At 35.6% G+C, this 20,996-nt stretch overlaps 2 protein-coding genes across 3 annotated transcripts; both read right to left on the reverse strand.

Annotated features, from left to right (window-relative positions):
• Positions 1 to 3,079: 3,079 nt before the first annotated feature.
• LOC125218425 (LRR receptor-like serine/threonine-protein kinase GSO1) lies at positions 3,080 to 10,364 on the reverse strand. The gene is made up of 6 exons (XM_048120093.1): positions 9,391 to 10,364; positions 5,262 to 5,405; positions 4,974 to 5,117; positions 4,608 to 4,823; positions 4,389 to 4,529; positions 3,080 to 4,221 (listed from the first exon to the last, which is right to left on the reverse strand). The coding sequence occupies exons 1-6, from the start codon at positions 9,995 to 9,997 to the stop codon at positions 3,614 to 3,616; spliced, it is 1,860 nt and encodes a 619-aa protein (XP_047976050.1). The 5' UTR covers positions 9,998 to 10,364; the 3' UTR covers positions 3,080 to 3,613.
• Positions 10,365 to 14,683: 4,319 nt separating this feature from the next.
• On the reverse strand, positions 14,684 to 20,996 carry LOC125214030 (LRR receptor-like serine/threonine-protein kinase GSO1). Of its 2 annotated transcripts, XR_007175050.1 has the most exons (7): positions 20,330 to 20,996; positions 18,205 to 18,348; positions 17,925 to 18,068; positions 17,629 to 17,844; positions 17,417 to 17,560; positions 16,921 to 17,286; positions 14,684 to 15,119 (listed from the first exon to the last, which is right to left on the reverse strand). XR_007175050.1 is itself a non-coding variant. In XM_048114874.1 (6 exons), exons 1-6 carry the CDS (start codon positions 20,958 to 20,960, stop codon positions 17,006 to 17,008), a joined length of 1,560 nt encoding a protein of 519 aa, XP_047970831.1. In that variant the 5' UTR covers positions 20,961 to 20,996; the 3' UTR covers positions 16,748 to 17,005. The 2 variants fall into 2 exon arrangements, 1 of the variants encoding a protein (XP_047970831.1); XM_048114874.1 differs by lacking the exon at positions 14,684 to 15,119 and having other exon boundaries at positions 16,748 to 17,286.

The raw sequence follows: 20,996 nt of genomic DNA on the forward strand, positions 1-20,996 counted from the left end.
CACATAATCCTCTTTACCTTTCACCTTAAACCCTTCCGGTTGCTCCATGTAAATTTCTTCAATCAAATCACCATGAAGAAATGCAGTCTTCACATCCATCTGCTCAATCTCCAAATCAAGGCTTGCAGCCAGCCCTAATACAACCCGGATTGAAGACATGTTTACCACGGGTGAAAAAATCTCATCAAAATCAACTCCCTTTATCTGACTGAAACCCTTAACAACCAATCTTTCCTTGTATCTTGGTTTCGAAGAGTTCTCCTCTTGTTTCAGTCTGTAGATCCACCTATTCTTCAAAGCTCTCTTACCTTTCGGTAACGGCATCAAGTCAAAAGTATCATTATCATGAAAAGACTTCATCTCATCTTCCATTGCAAGAAACCAGTTTTGTTTGTCTACACCTTCCATAGCTTCTTCAAAGTACTCGGGCTCTCCCCCGTCAGTCAAGAGGACATACTCACTTGAAGAATATCTAGTAGACTGTTGTCTATCTCTGGTAGACCTTCTGGGTTCAACATCTTGTGGATCATTATCATCAATACCTAGAGGATTTTCCAAATCTTCATCTTTCTGGGCATCAGCAAAATCATCAAGATGTATCCCAGCTTCAACTGCAATACCACCATCTGTAGTAGGCAAGTGTGGTATAGAACTTGGATCAATATCAACGAGGTCATCATGAGAGTGAGAATCTGAATTCTCTGCCTTATCAATGTCTTCAATAGTCTGGTCTTCACAAAACACCACATCACGGCTTCGTATTACCTTTTTCTCAACAGGATCATACAATCGGTAACCAAACTCATCTTGACCATATCCAATAAAGATGCACAGCCTTGCTTTAGAATCTAACTTTGACCTCTCATCTCTAGGAACATGAACATAAGCTTTGCAACCAAACACCCTCAAATGATCATAAGAGGTGTTCTTCCCTGTCCAAACATTTTCTGGAACATCACCCTGCAAAGCAATCGTAGGAGTCAGATTAATAACATAAGAAGCAACACATAAAGCTTCTCCCCAAAATGACTGTGGAAGTTTCGACTCCAGTATCATGCATCTGACCCTATCCATCAATGTTCTGTTCATCCTTTCAGCCAACCCATTCAATTGAGGCGTCTTTGGTGGCGTCCTCTGGTGTCTGATCCCTTGTTGCCTACAATGCTCCTCAAACGGTCCACGGTACTCACCACCATTGTCTGTCCTGATGCACTTCAATTTCTTTCCAGTCTGTCTTTCTGCTAAGGCCTGAAACTCCTTGAACTTGCCAAACACTTGATCTTTAGTCTTCAAGGCATACACCCATAGCTTCCTGGAATGATCATCAATAAATGTCACAAAATAAGATGCACCACCATTAGTCTTTACCTTCAAAGGACCACAAACATCTGAGTGAACCAAATCCAACAAATTTGGTTGTCGGTGAGGAGGATTAGTTTTGAAAGATACTCGATTCTGCTTCCCTTCAAGGCAATGAGAGCACTTTTCAAAACTAGAACTTTGAACACCTGGAAGAACATTCTTCTTCATCAAAGTTTCAAGTCCCTTGGCACTAATATGACTCAATCTTTTATGCCACAATTCTGGTGAACACTGCTTTCCAACAACATTCACTGAGTCATCTGAAACTGAAGCTTCCAACATATACAAATTTTCCTTCAACTTCGAACCTTTAGCCAATATCAGGGACCCTTTGCTGATCTTCCATTTTCCATCAACAAAGTTATTTCCATAGCCATCACTATCAAGTCTCCCAATAGAAATCAAGTTCAGTCGAACATCTGGAGCATGTCTGACATCTCGAAGTAGCACTGTAGAACCATTCTTCACTTTTAAATGAATATTTCCAATGCCAGCAACTTTAGCAAGACCATTGTTGCCCATCCTCAAAGGACTGAAATCACCTACAGTGTAAGTGCTGAAAAACTCTCTTCTAGGAGTAACATGGACTGCGGCACCGGAGTCACCAACCCAACATATATCAGAAGAGACCAAATTGATATCATGGTCATCAAAAACAATGATAAGATCATCACTTGTAGCAGCAGCAACACGGTCAGTACTATCTTCTTCAGACTTCTCTGCATCCTTATTATTCTCATTCTTCTTGTTCTTCAAAGACCAACAATTTTTCTTGATATGACCTGGCTTGTGGCAATAATGACACTCAACATCCATATATTTGGACGATCTGGACTTGCTTCTACTCTTTCCTCGGTTACCTTTACCTCTATTTGGATTTCTCCCCCGCTGCTCTGTGAACAAGACTTCATTCTGCGACGATGTGCCTTGAGTCTTCCTTCGGATCTCTTCATTGAGAATTCCATTCTTGGCATAATCAAATGACATTTTTTCTTCAGGAGCAGAGTTAGTGTGCGAGACTCGAAATGTCTCCCATGAGTCAGGTAAAGTATTGAGTAACCATAAACCAAGCATCTCGTCCTCAAAAGTAACACCAACACTAGACAACTGATTTAACACGCCTTGAAACTCGTTCACATGATTTGATATAGACGAGACTTCAGAGTATCTCAAATTAATCAACTGTTTCAGCAGATAAAGTTTGTTGTTACCTGTCTTGTAGGCGTACAGCTTCTCAAGAGTATTCCAGAGTGTCTTCGCATTTTTTTTCATTTTCAACAAGATTGCGAACATTGTCGTCCACCCACATTCGGATATAACCACACACCTGTTCATGCTCAAAAGCTCATTCTTCATCATTCTTTGACTGCGGCTTCTCTGAGGCGCACACAGGTTGATGCAAACTTCTCACAAATAAAAGATCCAAATTTGATAATTCATTCCATTCAAGGAAACCATCTTGCTAGTATTAATTGCCTCCATAATTCAAGCAAATCAAACAACCACAACCGTGGCTCTAGATACCACTCTGTTGGGAGGAATGGCCTAATTCTGAGGCGCAACGGATAAACAAACCTCCCCAATTGCAAGAATATAATAGGAGCACAATATAATAGCAACTAATGTGGACGAATCAATAATATGATAATGAGAAACGATAATGAAAATATCAACACCAAGATTTTACGTGGAAAACTCTCTTCAATGTGAAGAGATAAAAACCACGAGACCCACCGGTCTACCAAATCCACTATCACCAAGGAGAGAATACAACCAAGAAGTTTACAATGATATCTAATCCTTAACAACACAACGAAGGCACTAGATAATCAATACAACTTCAAAATAGATGAAATAAACATCTCAAGAAACTGCAGTCACGTTCAGAAATTTATAACTGAAGATCTAACCGTTCAAATTCAATTTCCTTCGGTCAGAATGAAGAACCACGAGTCTTCTACCACCAGTTAAAATTTCAAGTCGATCGGACAATGTTTGGACCTCCGATCGAGACAAAACCCGAGACTGCGCAGTGCAGAAACTTGGAGAACACTCTTTTCCCTCTTATTTCCTTCTACACGTTTTTCTCTCTCTCTTCTCTCAATTGTGGCGGCTCCTACACACTTGGTAGGTATTTATAAGTTCTCCATTGACCTATTTAAGTAAATAAATGGGCCAATAATATTTGGATCTTTTTTCCACAAGTTGGAAGCCCTAACCCAACACATCTATAACCCAAAACCACCAGTCACTAACCAAATTCATCCTCAAAATTAGAATCCTCACGTTCTGGAGGAGGCGACCTGATAACTTGCTTGCATTTTTTAGTCAGAGGAAATCCACATAATCCCAGGTTCCCAATAAATGAGCTATTATCAAATTTCCCAAACCAGCCGGATTGAGGAATCTCTCCAACAAGATCGTTCACCGAAAGATTTAACTTGGAAAGAAAATTCAACATTGTCAATTGCCGAGGAATCTCACCATTCAATCGGTTTGAAGACAAGTCTAATGATTCCAATCCTTTCACATTTCCAATAGATGATGGTATCTGCCCATTGAGAATGTTGCGAGACAAATTCAAGCACTTCAAATGCAGAATTTGCAAGGATTTACTCAGCTCCCGTATACACTTAGGAAGTGGCCCCTGCAGGTGGTTGTTTGATAGATCAAGGAATTCGAGGAATCTCAATTTGCAAATGGTGGAAGGTATAGAACCGGAGAGATTGTTATTCGCCAAGTTGAGATAAGTTAAGTTGAGGGATCTTCCAATAGCTGGCGGTATGGAACCTTGGAAATGGTTATCGGAGAGATCAATACTCTTAATATTGGCGGTGAACAACTCTCCCAGAATGATACCTGAAATATATGTCAAGTAGGTATGAATTAGATACTGTAAGTATAGGATGGTTAATTGGTCGATTCAGTTCGGTAAAATAACTGAACCAATTAGTCGGTTAAGCAACTAATGATTTTTCCAAAACCCCTAACCGATAATGTTGTGAAATTTATATATGATGGCATACCAGTCAAAGCATTTTTGTTGAGAGATAATGCTGTAAGTGATTTCATCTTGAAGACTCGAGGCAAAGGGCCGATGAGCTTGTTGTCATTCATGTATAATGCAACTAATTTATCAAGTCGACCAATCTCTTCTGGAATCACACCTATTAATGTATGAAATAATTAGTAATTTTAGTCATCAAACATAATATAAAAATGTGTAAATATGTATACAATCGTACCGGTTAAGGTATTGTTGATGAGGTATAATTCTTGGAGCTCCTTCATGTTCCCAATTTCTCTTGGCAATGTCCCACTAAGTTTGTTATGACTCAGTGAAATATACTGCACAGACGACATGTTAAAAAGGGTCGTCGGTAAAGGGCCCGCCAACTTGTTCGAATCAATGGACAAAGTTAGTAAATTGTTCAGCAGTCCAATCTCATGTGGAATAGCACCTATAAATGGATAAAGTTTGTTAATTGTTAGGCTGCTCAATCTCATGTGGGATAACACCTATAAAAATGTATAATCATCAATAAAATTTACTCCATTAATTAGATAAGTAAGAAACTTAATAATGATTAACAGAAAGGAATAATCCATACCATTTAATGCATTGTTATCGAGGTATATATGACGAAGAGCTGTCATGTTCCCAATCTCTTTTGGAATCAATTCTCTATGTCCGGTGGATGCCATGCTTAATGTTTCTAAACTATTGAGATGACCAATCTCTTTTGGAATGTTACCTGAGAAATAAATAATTCATAAAAATTTATTAACATGTGAATGTGTGATGTACATAGAAGAGAATAATATGAATAGTACTATAGTAGCACACAATAATTGATGTAAAATTATAAAAGGAAAAGTTTTAGAGATTTATAACATACCTGTTAAATTATTGTTGTAAAGGATTAATTCTCGAAGGAATGTCAAATTACCAATTTCTGGTTGTAACGGTCCAGTAAATTTGTTTGTTTCCATCCATAATGAATTTAACATGTGAAGATGAGAAATCTCTTTTGGAATGTCACCTGTGGAGTAACAAATTTGTGTTATAGTAAATATAAGCATGTAATTATAATCGTCTACACCTATGTCGTCAATTGTAGTAGTAGTTTATTCGTTTAATGTGATGTCTGGGCTATTGTGCATGAACAAAAATCAAATAATGAAATTTATATCTCATTTTCAGACTTGAAAGAATATAAATAATTGAATATTTCTATACTAACATACAATAATGAAAGAAAATCGCAAGTTGGCACCAATAGTACCTCGCACAGCCGGTAACATACAGTAAAAAAATAAAAATAATAAAAAAGTAGCCAATATTTATCTTTTATTTCTTTAATTTTCATTATTTTACCTTTCCACTATAATATTTCTTTTCGTTAGAAAAAATCATCACTCACATTAATATAAATATAATATTTTCTCTCTTCATTAAAATACAATAACATTTCCTAAAATCATGCATTATTATCCAAATGTGTTTTATATTATGGTACGGTGGGAGCATATCAAAAAATAATGTTAGGAGTATTAAATGTTGTTTGATACGAAATATACAATCTTTTATAAATCAAACTCCAATATTTTATATTTAGTGTTACGGAGAGATTGTTGGAGTATACATAACGACGTTATTACGTCTAAGATTTATGTTCAATTTTGAAAATAATCAATGAATAAGATTTATGTTCGATTTTGAAAATAATCAATAAATCATGGTTTAATAATATTACCTCCGTCTCAAAAAAAAAAATCATGTTTTTCACTTTTATGATGTCCATAAAAATTACTACCTCCGTCCCCCAAAATTTGCTACACTTTGACCCGACACGAGTTTTAAGAAATGTAATGAAAAGTGAGTTGAAAAAGTTGGTGGGATGTAGGTCCTACTTTTAAAGTATTAGTATTTTTATAATAAAATGTGAGTAGGAATGAGTTAGTGGAATATGGGGTCTACTACCAAAAATGGTAAAAGTGAAGTTTATCAAATATTCAGGGACGGACCGAAATAGTAATGTGTATCAAATTTTTAGGGACAGGTTAGTACTTTTTATTTTATCATAAATTTCTATCTATGAAATGATTCTCATATTTTAATAATATTTCAATTGTATTTTTTTTATCTCTCTTTTATATTTTAAATTTTATATTAAATTCGTACCATTTATAATTAAAACTATTTTGTATAGATAAATTAATTAAATTTATAATATTAAATTATTCTTAGGATGACACGTTTCTCACAAATAAGAGGTAAGAAAACACGTTTGATGTCATGTTTCAACTACTTTTGCGTACCCATTTAATCTTCCACCTACCATTACCCACTCTTGTCATGCCAACTCATGGATTACAACCTATCGTGGGGTAGGAAGTACTCCACTTTTTACAAATTCGTCTACTCCACTAGCTAGCTAGACTCATGTCAATTTTCAATTATAGTATTGGGCAAATCTACGCCTTTCATCCCTTATCCTCTGCCCAGTGCCCGGTCACTGTCAGTCTGTTATTATTTGTTTATTAAAAAATATCTTTTTAACTCCATTCCGATAAGATTAAGTCAAAATTTTTGAACACAACGTTTAAAAAATTATATCGAAAACATTTTTTTTATTGGGACATCCCATTAAAAAAGAAAATAGCGTTCTTTCTATTTTTTTTTTCTTTTACTTTATTTACTTATAAAACAACATTACATTAAATCTTATATTAAAAAAAAAGGAAATAACTCAACTTAATTGGGACATCTTAAAAAGAAATAATTCATCCCCCAATCACAAATGATCAACTTTTCATTTTAAATTGTCCAACCACAAGTCATTAATTTTCTTTTTAGCTAAACACAAAACTTAGACCCTCTCTTACTTTATTACCTCTTTATCCTCTTTAATGGTTTTCTTCTCTCATACACTTTACTCCAATGTTTTAAAAATCGAACCGGCAAGTGAACCGATGAAACTATCGGTTTACAATTCAACTGATCAGACCGGTTCAACCACTGGTCGAACCAGAATAACATTTATATATTTGAGTATATAATTTAATACTCTCTCCGTTCGCCATTAGGAGTTTCGGTCACTTTTAAGCACTAATTATGTAAAAATGATAATAAATAGTTAAAGTGGAGAAATTGTAAAGTAAGAGAGAGAATAATATAGAGAAGACTCTTATCAACATTATTCTCTCTCTTACTTTTCAAATTCTCCACTCTAACTATTTATTACTCCCTCCGTCCCATTGAAGATGACCAACTTTCCTTTTTTGTTTGTCTCAATCAAGATGACCCGTTACTTAAAATGGAAACACTTTTATCTCTACTTTATTCCCTCTCTCTTACTTTACTCTCTCCTCTTACCACACAAAATATAACTGCATAAAATCCGGTGCCGCCCAAGGAAAGGGTCATCTTCCTTGGGACGGAGGGAGTATCATTTTTACAAATTGAGTGTGCAAAAATGATCGCGACTCCTAATGGCGGACGGAGGGAGTACATATTTAGTATAATACTACTAAAACTCAAAATATATAAATAAGCAAGCATTAATACAATGTACAATTTAATTTCAAATAGTATAGATATACAAATATAATATATACTAGCTCTTAACAAGTAATACTAGTTATACATAAATATACATACTCATATGTTTATTATGTATCAAAAAAAAAAAGATTTATGTTATAAACGTTTCTTTCATTATATATTATAGTTATTTTATTACTTTAGTAACTAAAACTTTATTTGGAAGTTAATTAAAATTTATTGATTTTTTGTTTATGATCTAGTTATATAAACTAGGTATGTATATAGCTTTTAATCATAAATATATCATGGTATATAGTTGATGATTGATATAATATGAAACATATTAACAAAAGAAACTACATCTCGAAAAAGTAAAGACAAAACATTGTAAAAGATGACTATAAAACAAAGACTTCTCATCCCATATTAAAAAGGGATATTGGCATTTAATATCACGAAACTTTCAAAAAGTTGAGTTTTTCCCACGAACTTTAAAATTGGCAAATAATATCACGAACTTTATCTCTTGTTTGTTTTTTCCCACGAATGAAAAAATTCATGTTATTTTAATAGATTGAAGAACAATTTTGGAGGTTGTATGTCAAGAAAAATTATCTTCAAAGATTGAAAAACTTGAAGCACTCAAAATTGTTGTTGAGAACTTACGAAAAAAAATCCGTTTATTTGAAGAATTTTTTCATTCGTGGGAAAAAAACAAACAAGAGGTAAAGTTCGTGATATTATTTGTCAATTTTAAAGTTCGTGGAAAAAACCCAACTTTTTAAAAATTTCGTGATATTAGATGTCAATATCCCTATTAAAAAATGAAAGAAGAATCTTGTGGAACACTTCCATAAATAGAGTCACAAATAATTTTTGATGTATATTTTTTTATCAATTCATAGGCCCAATACAAGTATGGGTAAATATGAAATGAAAGAAGAATATTGTGGAGTATTAATTTTCTAAAAATTGATTTTAATTCATTTTAAAAAGTTAAAACCTTTTCGAATCGGTTCAACCGGTTTCCAGTTTCCGGTCCAACTGGCCGGCTCACCCAGTCCAAAATAGCCCAACCCTTTGCCGGATTTATATGATGAATTGGACCGGTCCGGTCCGGTTTTTAAAACACTGCTTTACTTTATTCATTATCTCAATATATATCATTTTCTTAAATCCAATGTCCAAAAGAAATCCATCACTTGTAATAGCACGGAGAGGATACTTCCTATGTCGCATAATGTTTACTATATCGGTCTTATTCACTTTCTCTTTTACTTTATCTCATCCAAAATAGTAGTAACACGTTATTAAAAATAGAAATCCATTTATCTATGCTTTCGTTCACTTTCTCTTATTTTAGCATTTTTTCATAATAAATCGGTACCGTCAACCATGAATTCATTTTTCTTAGAAGGGAGTATATAGATTGAACAAAAACAAAGATTAGATGAAATATAGAGATAAAGAAGCCATACCAGTTAAACTATTGAACCCAAGGTATAACTGAGTGAGCAATGTCAAGTTCCCAATTTGTTTTGGCACCTCTCCAACCAAGCTGTTGTTGTACAAGGAAAGTACTTCAATGCTTGAACATAGGCCCAAGCTCGATGGTATTTCCCCATACAACTTAGTGAATGATATGCGAAGCAATTTGAGGTTGTGAAGGCTGTGTTTGCACATGTCGGTTGGTAGCTCACTTGACAAAGCATTACCTCTCAGAGTTATTACTTGTATGGATGACAAGTTGAAGAGGGAGGCCGGAATCGGACCGTAGAAGGAGTTCTCATTCATATCTAGAGAAATGAGAGAAGAAAGGTTTCCGATTTCGGGAGGAATGGTACCCACAAGCTGCATATTGGAAATATTCAACCCGGTGACACGACAATTGAGTGGATCACAGGTGATTCCGACCCAGTTACAAAAAGATGTTTGGGTAGTCCAGTTTTTCATCAATAAATTGTGGGGATCTGATGTGATATGGGCTTTTAAGGCAAGAAGTGAAGAACGATCGGTATTGGCTGCACAGGCTAAGCTGCGGCCCATTAAACAGAAAACCACAAGCAACAAATGTTGGAAAAACATTTTCAAATTGGCTTTCTAAATGGGCAAAACAGGTGGCAGAGAAGGATACGACTATCTACAAAACAAATTTGAGTGAATTCAGTGGGCATAAATATGAACTACCCAACAGACACTCTGGCCAAATCTCGTGACCAAACGAAGACTCCGTGAGCTACTATAACCACCAAGGTTCAGTGCACTGCATATATACCAACTCACATGGATAAGGGGTCAAATCTCGTGGCTGGAATTGAGGGGATACCAAATCATTTTCCCAGAGATTGAACGGAAATTGCGCAACAATTTAATGGTGGAAAAATAAAGTTGACGAAGAACTTTGATGATGGAAGGATGGTCCTGTCAGTGATTACTTAAATTGGGATTGTTGTTGTAGGTGGGGTGGGATCCTATTGAAATGCACAGCAGCCCCTCCGCATTCACTAAAATAATACTCTCTTCGTATTCCACAGTACACGTCACACTTTTCTTTTTAGTTTATTTCACAAAAAATGTCACATTTTTCTTTTTGGAAAAAGTTCCCTCTCACATAAATATAAAAATTATATTTTCTCTTCCATTTAACACACAAAACAAAACCTTTTAAAATCTCGTGCCGTCCCACAAGTGTGACATCTTTTGTGGGGACGGAAGAAGTACTCAACTTTCTATTAGTTTTAAAATAAAATATAAATGAGTTAGTAGAATGTAAGGTCCATTACAAAAAATAGTAAAAGTCAAAGGTGACAAATTTTTAGGAACGAAAAAAAAATAGGTGACAAATTTTCATAAATGAATGGAATATATATTTATTTAACTTATTTTATTTTATTATTTTATTTGTTTGTGTGAGGCAAAATCCCCACCTTTAGGGATGTTAATGTAGCCCGCAACCCGTGGTCCGGCCCAAATAACCCACCCATTTTACAGGGTTATGGTTGAAAATTTCTAGCCCAATAGAATTACAGGCCGATTAGCCCGCATCCGATTAACCCACAACCCGTTATGGCCAGACCCGAAAACCTGATGGGCTGGCCCGGAAACCCGATAAAATTTATATCGTTCTATTTGTTTGACTCTAATTCGACACTTCATTCGTTATTTTATAATATAGATTACTAAAAAAATATCAGTCACTTTTATTTATTAAATTTTTATTAACATAATAATAGATATATAAATTAGAAACTTCAAATTCACTAAAAAATATATTTAAATTTCTAAAACATGTTTTAAAATTTCTTGATGTTTATATTTTATTTTGCATAAATCTCAAATATTAGTATTTAATCATGTTTATGTTTGAGTTTAAGCATATATCTAAAATTTATCATAATTAAATATTTTACATTTTATTAATATAACTAATTTTCACAATTATTTATTGAATTAATCGCATGTTAATTTTATCGGTAGCAATCCGTTTAGCACGTTGGGCTAGCCCGAAACCCGAGCTTTTAAGGTTAGGATTGAACTTTTATAACCCGAAAAAAATCACAACCCGATTAACTTGCACCCGATTGAACCGCAACCCAAATAGGATTGGCCCAAATGGCCTGGCTCGATTGACATTGCTACCCAGTACCCACCTACCTTGTAGGTAGGCCTCTTCCAGTCCACTAGTCATACCTCACCACCGAGAGGTCATCAATCTGCTCAATTTATAAGACACATGACAACTCTCTAGCCTTATCAAAAGACTTATCAGTATATTGATTAAAAAATTATACTACTCACATTTTTTTTTATTATCCCAAACTAATACTCTCTCCGTCCCATACCACAGTAATGGGTGGCTGCCGTCGGTGACAGTGGCGCCGCAGCAAATAAAAATATACCAATAATTGATAAAATAACGTGATTTGTTATTGTGACGTGGCCGTTCCACATCACTTTGAACAAATTTATTGCGCTGGACAGGTTTTTGTGACTGTGGAGTGACTGTTTCACACAACTGTGGACACTCTTACAAGACGAAACAACACCAGCTAATATCCCATGCCGAAAAGGAGTGCCTCACTTGAGGTGGGACGGAGGGAGTATTGAAAAGTAGGAGATGGAATAAAAGTACTCCTTCGTCCCAAGAAAGATGACATCTTCCTTGGGCGACACGAGATTTTATATATTTTTATTTTATATGTTAGAGCACCTGCATCGGTGCTCGATGCTAAGGCGGGCCGCTGTGCCAACGCCGCGGCAAGCAGCTACTCGCCGTTGTGCTCTTGCCGACGGCACGGCCTTGCTCGATGCATCGAACACCGCCGTGCCGTTGATCACACTGGCGTGTCGCGTTCTGATTGGCCAACGACAATTCCGTTGGCATTTTCCTTTTTTTAAAAAAAAGAAATCGAAATATATTAAAAATTGATTTTAAATTTAAAAATAATATGTTCCCACTTTTCAATAAAATATATCCGTTTTTTTCCACTTTTAATTTATTTTTCATTAATTTTCTCCCAAAATTCACATTTTCATTTATAAATACCCCCATTTCCACACAAAAATTTTTACACCGTACTACACAAAATATTTCTTTCAACAATTCTATCTAAATTCTCTCATCAATTCTTATCTAAATTCTCAGTCTTTCACTCTTGCATAAAATGTCCGGCTCCGACGATCACCCATCTGACTCCCGCGGATGGAACCACGAATGGTTAGGCTCATCGCCATTTCCTAATTCGGAGACGGATTTCTCGCCCCCTCCTCAAACCCAAGGTTGGCATATCCCGGGTGACTACTGGCCTTACCCAGTGGACGAGCAAGATGCCGAGAGACAATATGGATGGGCTCCCGAAATTGGCACGGGAGGGAGCGCCCCGACGCCACCGGAGGGCGGTTCTGGCCCTCCTCCTCATCCTCGTAGTGTCCGTTTTTGTAGCAGTACCGACGGTGACCCCAACGTCCACACCCCGTACACTCCAGGGGAGATGGAGAAATTATTCAAATCATGTTTGGAAATCTATGAAGATGCGGAAGCCAGCATGAACCAAACCGGAGATAGATTTTGGTGGCGCGTCTCTCGCCGGTACAATGCCAACCGACCGGATGAAACCATCGTGCGCAATGAGACTATGGTGCGCAATGCCATCGGAAGAACCAACGATGAAATCCAAAAGTTCCAGGGGTATTACCTCCAGGAACAGCGATCGGCAGGGAGCGGCATGAGCGAGGTTGACATCATCACAGCTGCCATGTCAACCTACCTATCAATTCAGTACAAACCGTTCAAGCATCTCAACAATTGGCAGGAGGTGCGCCATCATCCGAAGTATAAGGGAAGCGTCGCATCCTCCTCCAGCTCCTCCAGCAAACGGTCGAGGTCAATATTCCTTCCGACGCCGACGAGGATGAGGTGACTAGCCAGCTTGCCGGAGCTCACTTGGGTAGTCCCGACGCCGACCCGAGCATTTCCCAAGACCGGCCGCAAGGAAGGAAACGGGCAACGACCAACCGCCGACGCGCCGCGACCCCATCCGCACTACGACCTCCCGCTCCCGCTCCCTTTGTGCCGCTTCCACCCCCCACCAACTCGTTGTGGGTCCTTTTGGGTCAAGTCAATATGTCTGATATGCCTCGGATGACTCTCGAGCAACTTGATTCACATCACGCAATGATACGAATTCTCCGACAACAATTGGGGATACAGCCAGCGAGCTAGTCTTTTTTGAATTTCCACGGATGTATTTTTTAGGATTTAATTATGTAATTTTTAATTTGTTGGATTTTAATTTATGTAATTTTAATTTTTAGTTTTAATTATGCAGATGTATTTTTTAGAATTTAATTATATAATTTTTAATTTGTTTGATTTTAAATTATGTAATTTTTAATTTTTAGGATTTTAATTATGTAATTTTTATTTTTTAGGATTTTAATAATTTTTAATGCATTTTAATATTGTAGAGAAGGTGTAAAATGTGTGTGATGTGAAAATATGTGAAAATATTTTTAAGGATGCCGCAACTCTCGCCCAAGAGCCTCGGCCGAGCCGTCACTGCAAAAAGGTGTTTTCTATGATGCTGTTTATCGAAGTGAGAGCTACAAAATAAGATGGGGATGAGCGGTAAGAATTACTATATCGCAAAATATAAGTTAGTAACAAAAAAAGCCCATGGCGCTGCCCAAGCCACAAAAACTTGGCCAAGGCCAAGAAGCTTCGCCAGGCCACAAAAAACTTGTCTACCCTAATAGTGGGTAAGTCCAAGCCATAAATTATTTTTTTTTTTCATGTTTTCGCATATTTTAGTTTACCTAAAATAAAAATTATCGAACTATAATAATTATAAAAGAATATATAAATTAATAAAAAAAATTACGCATTTATAAAAATTGTAGAGAAGGGTGTAAAATGTGTGTGATGTGAAAATGTTTGGAATGAGGTATTTGTAAACAATTTTCAAAAGTATTAAAAAAATTCAGAATTGGGCGGAGCCGCGGCTCTCGGCCGCTACAATTCGCCCAAGAGCCTCGGCCGAGCCGTCACCGTGGCTCCCCCCAGGCCTCCGTGGCCTCAGCAATAGGATAAAAAAGAAAATAACATGCCAAAGTCGACTGATAATCAATTAATCACCATCAAAACCACATACGAGCGTCGTCGTTGCGTCAAGATAATCGCATAATGGACAGAGTTCGAGAGGCGCGCGTATGAAAATAGCATCCAAAAGCCAGAATTCTTGAATATTATGTTTCAAAATTCAACAGTTTCAACAATAAAGAAGAGCATATCATTTACATTTGGTTTCAAAATACAAGAGTTTCTACAAAATAGAAGAGCATATCATTTACACTCGGGGAAGCACGACGGCGGACCAGGCACAGGAGGTGGAGCCAATTCTTGTGTAAATACTTTTTGAGTCGAAGGTGGTGAAGGAGGTAGCTTAGGAGTTGGAGGCAATGGTGGAGTGTTTTCTCTCCGTTTCAGGCAAAGCCAGGAGCGATAATAGCTTGCGACCGCGTAGTTTGTGATGATTTATTTTCTTGGCCGTGGTAGGCAGCAGGGGCGGCATATTAGGAGCTATAACAGATGGGTGCCCATCCTTCACAGTTATCCCGAACTTCGTAGATATTTGCACTTCTTTCCCATCCTCTATAGTTATCCATTTATAGCTATGTGAGCTTCTTCTCCGCTACGCCCTTCCAAGCTCTATGCCATATAAAATAAGAACATAAGTCACCCGTGACAGTACATTAGTATCATTATTCAACATGAATTTACAAATGAAAATCACAGATTTCATATGGTTCTTTTAGGGCGATCCAATACTATGTAAACTAGGCCTCAATTCCTTCAACAGTGTATGTAAGCAAGAATTTGTCAATATTTCTAGCTTCTTGGCAATAAATTCATCCCAAATGCCCTTCTTTTAATTTGGATGCATAACGATTCAGTATATGTTACAGATCTCCCTAAAACATGTTTTCCCCAAATCCTACACCTAAAACATAATAAAAGATATTCACATTTTACAATGAAATTTTTTATAGTTGATAAATACATGATCAATACTTTTTTCACAAACATGATGAAATCATGAAACATAACCAAGATTACTAGAAATTAGCACACTTCAATTTCTTTTCAATTCACATCCAAAGCATAAAACCAAAATCACTAAAGCAACAACAATATCTTTTCGGTTCATCTAAAAATTCCTTCAACAACTAATTCAACCTAAACTTGACGAAAAATATAAACAGCAACAACAAAATAATTAGATACTAAAATAAGTGGCTTGTCCAAAAAAGAAACCATAAATTACATTTTTTTAAAGATTACATGTGCAAATTTAAAACAAAAAAGTCTAATTTGGTTGCAAGTCTGATAGTACATATCTTTTTCTTTGCATTTATGTACTCCCTATGCCCCACTATAAGTGATCAACTTTCCATTTTGGATTGTCCCATCATAAGCAGGGGCGGAGCTACGGTGGGGCTAGGGGGGCCCTGGGCCCCTCAACAATTTGAACTTTACCTATATATATATATATATTATATTTATACAGACTATTTCCAATGTATAGGTAGCGCAGATGGTATTGAAATCGGTCTACCGCATTCAAGGCCTTGAGTTCTATTCCCATAGCCTCCATTGATTCAATTCCTATTTTCTCTTTATATGATTAAATATTTATATAGGTATATATTTATTGCTTTTAGATATTTATAGTTTTTATTATCCGTCTTCTAATTTTTTCACCATCCATCTCCACTGTAGCTAACCGTAGCTATTTTTTATGACGCTGACGAAAAATGTCAAACAACTATTCAAAGAAATTTGGGCCCCTCATCGTCGAATTCTTGGCTTCGCCACTGATCATAAGTGATTGATCTTTTTTTTTTTTGGCAAAAAGCAACACGATCTCTTTTACTTTATTATCTTACTCTTACTTTATTCTCTCATTCTTACTTTATTCTCTTTTTCTCTCTCATACTTTTTTCTCTCCACTTAATACAATAAAAATCATTTTTCTTAAATGACGTACCAAAAAAAAACTCTTTACGTATAGTTAGCCGGAGGGAGTATAATATTTATATTTTTATTTAAACACTCAATAACGATATAAATTTCAATTAAATTTATAAATTAAAAATACTTCAAAATTATATTTATGATATCAGAAATCATTCCTAGAATAAAATGGTTAGCTTTAACTATTTAAAGAAAAAAAAGTGTTATAGAAAGTAAAATAAAACAAGATAAGTAAACATACATATAATATCTGACATGTTAATTGTGTAATCAAGACAATCAGAGACGTAAAGAGACACAAATTTACGTGGTTCACCAATGTTATGTTGGCTATGTCCACGGGCAGAAAAGGAGAACATATTTTATTCAGATTGTTTTTCAGATTACAGAGTTATGCCGCCTACTTCAATTAAATAGGCACAACGACACCCCCCTTTGGCTAGCGGAAAACAATACGGATTCAAGGCATACTTACATGTTCTTTCTGGTAATTGTTGTTGAGGTTGAGAGACTCGAGAGCACAGCCCTTTGGAAATGATGGTGGAATTTGGCCACCAAAGCTATTTTCCTTCAAATGCAAAACCCTTCAAGGATTTACCGAGTTCTTCTAAACACTTTGGAAGTGGTCCCCGCAGGTTGTTGTTTGATAGATCAAGGAATTGGAGGGATCTCAATTTGCAAATGGCGGAAGGTATAGGGCCGGAGAGATTGTTATTCGCCAAGTTGAGATAACTTAAGTTGAGGGATCTTCCAATCGTTGGCGGTATGGAGCCTTGAAAATGGTTATCAGAGAGATCAATACTCTTAATATTGGCACTGAACAACTCTCCAGGAATGAAACCTGAAATATATATCAAGTTGGTATTAATTAGATACTCTTGCGTAGGATGGTTAATCTGTCGTTTCGATTAATAACTGAACCAATTAGTCCATAAGCGATAATGCTGTAAAATTTATATATGATGGGATACCAGTCAAAGCATTCTTGTTTAGAGATAATGCTATAAGTGATTTCATGTTCCCAGTGAATCGAGGCAAAGGTCCGATGAGCTTGTTGTCATTCATGTATAAAGCAATTAATTTATCAAGCCCAACAATCTCTTCTGGAATCACACCTATTAAAGTAAGAAAAAATTAGTCGTCAAACATATGTAAAAACGTGTGTATAAGTGTGAAATCTTACCGGTCAAAGTATTGTTGATGAGGTATAATTCTTGGAGTGCTTTCATGTTTCCAATGTTTCTTAGCAATGTCCCACTAAGTGTGTTATGACTTAATGAAACATAATTTGCAGAAGACATGTTAAAAAAGGTTGACGGTAAAGTGCCAATCAACTTGTTCGAATCAATAGACAAAATTAGTAAATTATTAAGCTGCCCAATCTCATGTGGAATAACACCTATAAAAATGTAGAATCATGAATAAAACACAAAAACAAGAAAATTAATACTAATGATTAGCAAAAAGGGATATCCATACCATTCAATGCATTGTTATCGAGGTATAGAGAACGAAGGGCCGTCAAGTTCCCAATCTCTTTTGGAATAGATCCATTAATCCCGGTGGACGCCATGCTTAATATTTCTAAATTATGAAGATGACCAATCTGAGTAGGAATATGACCTGTGAAATAAATAATTCATAAAAGTTTAGTAATATGCATGTGTTTATGTACATAGAAGAGAATAATATTAAATGGTAGCCCACAATAATTGATGTAAAATGGTAAAGGGAAAAGTTTAAGAAAAATATAAAATACCTATTAATTTATTATTGTAGAGGATTAATTCTCGAAGGGATGTCCAATTCCCGATTTCTGGATGTAATGGTCCAGTAATTTTGTTTGATTCCATCCACAATGATTCTAACTTGTGAAGATGAAAAATCTCTTCTGGAATATCATCTGTGGAGTAAAAAACAAAATTTGTAATCGTCACTACACCTATTTCGTCAATTTCAGTTTATTAGTTTAGTGTGATGTCTAGGCTATTGTGCATTAAAATGAGTTATCCTATTGGAAAAATAAACAAATAATGAAAAATTTATCATCTCATTTCCAAACTTGAAAAAAGTTAAAATAATTGAATATTTCCATGCTAAAGAATTATTCCATCCGTCCCATAATAAAATTCACATTTAGGTTACTGTCCCACGATAAGAGTCACATTTCACTTTTATCATAAATAGTAAGTTGAGTCCATATTCCACTAACTAACTTCACTCACCTTCTATTATAAAACTAATAAAATAATGGACCATATATTTTATTAACTTTTTCAATCCATTATTTTTATATTTCTTAAATTTGTACCCACACTAGATATAACTCCTATTGTTGGACGAAGGGACCACATATTTCATTAACTTTTTTAATTCATTATTCTTACATTTCTTAAACTCGTACCCACACTAAATTTAATTCTTATTATTGGATGGAGAAAGTATCGAAAGAAACACTACATACAGAGTTGCAAGAAAAACACAAGTTAGGACCTAAGCTAACATACAATCACAATAGCCATTATTCGAGCACGAGATGCCAAGTAAGCAGTTCTATCCGCATTTTATATGTTAGTATCTTTTATTTGCTTTATTTTCCTTTCCTCTATTATTCTATCTGCATTTTATATGTTTATCTTTTGATATGCTTTAATTTATATCAGAAGATAATATTCTCTCTGTTTCTTCGTAAGCGGTTCGTATTTTTTTTTTCTCATCTAAAATAAGTCATTTTCTTTTTTTTTTAAGCAAAAAACTAGTCATTTTCTTTTCTTTTTTTTAAAAAACCACTTATTACTCTCTTCAATTAACTCTTCAAACATTATTTTCTTAAATGTTGTTTGATACGAAATATACAATCTTATACGCTATCAAAATCTAAACAGGATTAATTTCCCTTTATAAATCAAATATCATTAAAAATATACTCCCACAAGCCTCCACTAAACGTCTCATATTTCCTTATTTAGACAGTCTCCGATAAGTATTTCATATTTCTTTATTTAGATGATTTTCAATAAATATCTCATTTTATTTTTACTACTTTTAATTAGTTGATTTTTACTACTTTTAATTAGTTGTCTAGCGTGCCATTAACTCATTCTATTCACAATTATCATAACACTAATATTGTATATAAAAATTGAATTTATATTCCACTAACTTTTTTCACTCACTTTCTTTCACCAAGTCAAACAACTTATTTAAGATGATACGGATTTTTCACATATAAAAAGATATCATATTTCAATTATTTCGCATTCCAATTTAATACTTACATCTACCACTTTCCTCTCCATTTACTAACTTCCAAAAGTTCTGCCAACTAAGAACATCCACAATGGCGCGCCCTATAGGGCATCCTATCCTCCGCCACATCAGTATTTTATATTCCACTCCGTCCACCTGCAGTGGGACGCCCTATAACCCGTCCTATAGTTTTAACTCATATTTTGTATTTATTTTTTATTTTTTATTTTTTATGTTTGCAAATATGTAAAATCATCGAAATTCATTCTTGAAGATAGAAATTGAGATGGGGAAAGAGAGTGGAGTGAAACGTGTGAAATGAAGTAAATTAAATGGTGATATATATAGAAGAAAATATAAAACTAAATTAAAAAAAAATGTGTTGCATCGTCCGAACCTATCGTCTAGACTCCTACAATGGGGCGGAGGATAGGCCGGAGGATGGAAAATCGCATGATCGTCCGCGGAGGATGGATAGGGCCCGGAGGAAGGAGGGCGCATCGTCGGTCCACCGCCCATCCTCTCACCAACCACAAATCCAAACATCCGAGGTGTATTTGTCAAAAGAATTAGAGAATGAACCAGACACCTACATATAACTCGAACGAAAAACAGAGATAAGAAGATATGCATACCAGTTAAACTGTTGAACCCAAGAAATAACTGAGTGAGGTGTGTCAAGTTCCCAATCTCTTTAGGCACCTCTCCTACCAAGCTGTTGTTGTACAAGGAAAGCTTTTCAAGGCTTGAACATTGGCCCAGGCTCGATGGTATTTCTCCATACAGCTTAGTGAACGATATTCGAAGTAACTTGAGGTTGTGAAGGCTGTGTTTGCACATGTCGGTTGGCAGCTGACTTGACAAAGCATTACCTCTCAAAGTTATTACTTGTATGGATGAGATGTTGAAGATGGAGGCCGGAATGGGACCGTAGAAGGAGTTCTCGTTCATATCTAGAGAAATGAGAGAAGAAAGATTTCCAATTTCAGGTGTAATGGTTCCGACGAGTTGCATATTGGAAATATTCAACTCGGTCACACGGTTATTGAGTGGATCACAGGTTACTCCGATCCAGTTACAAAAGGATGTTTGGGTAGTCCAGTTTTTCAACAATAAATTGTGGGGATCTGATGTGATATGGGCTTTCAAGGCAAGAAGTGAAGTAAGATCGGTGTTGGGATTGGCTACAAAAGCTAAGCTGGAGTAGATTAACAAATGAACCGATGAAAGAAAAGCAACTAACAAAATATGGGTAAAAAGCTCCATATATTGATTGTCTAAATGACCAAGAGGAAGGGGAAG

The sequence above is a fragment of the Salvia hispanica genome, chromosome 1 (genome assembly GCF_023119035.1).
Source record: "Salvia hispanica cultivar TCC Black 2014 chromosome 1, UniMelb_Shisp_WGS_1.0, whole genome shotgun sequence".
NCBI lineage: Eukaryota > Viridiplantae > Streptophyta > Magnoliopsida > Lamiales > Lamiaceae > Salvia > Salvia hispanica.

What these genes read in the sequence shown, in the direction of transcription:
- LOC125218425 (XM_048120093.1), bottom strand. Translation starts at nt 9,997, where the DNA reads ATGTTTTTCCAACATTTGTTGCTTGTGGTTTTCTGTTTAATGGGCCGC. An exon ending in CGATAACAATGCATTAAATG is followed by an intron (nt 4,824 to 4,973) that starts GTATGGATTATT and finishes ATCCATTTATAG; the next exon opens with GTGCTATTCCACATGAGATT. An exon ending in CATCAACAATACCTTAACCG is followed by an intron (nt 4,530 to 4,607) that starts GTACGATTGTAT and finishes ATACATTAATAG; the next exon opens with GTGTGATTCCAGAAGAGATT.
- LOC125214030 (XM_048114874.1), bottom strand. Translation starts at nt 20,960, where the DNA reads ATGGAGCTTTTTACCCATATTTTGTTAGTTGCTTTTCTTTCATCGGTT. An exon ending in TGGGTTCAACAGTTTAACTG is followed by an intron (nt 18,349 to 20,329) that starts GTATGCATATCT and finishes TTTACTCCACAG; the next exon opens with ATGATATTCCAGAAGAGATT. An exon ending in AAACAAGAATGCTTTGACTG is followed by an intron (nt 17,287 to 17,416) that starts GTATCCCATCAT and finishes TATATATTTCAG; the next exon opens with GTTTCATTCCTGGAGAGTTG.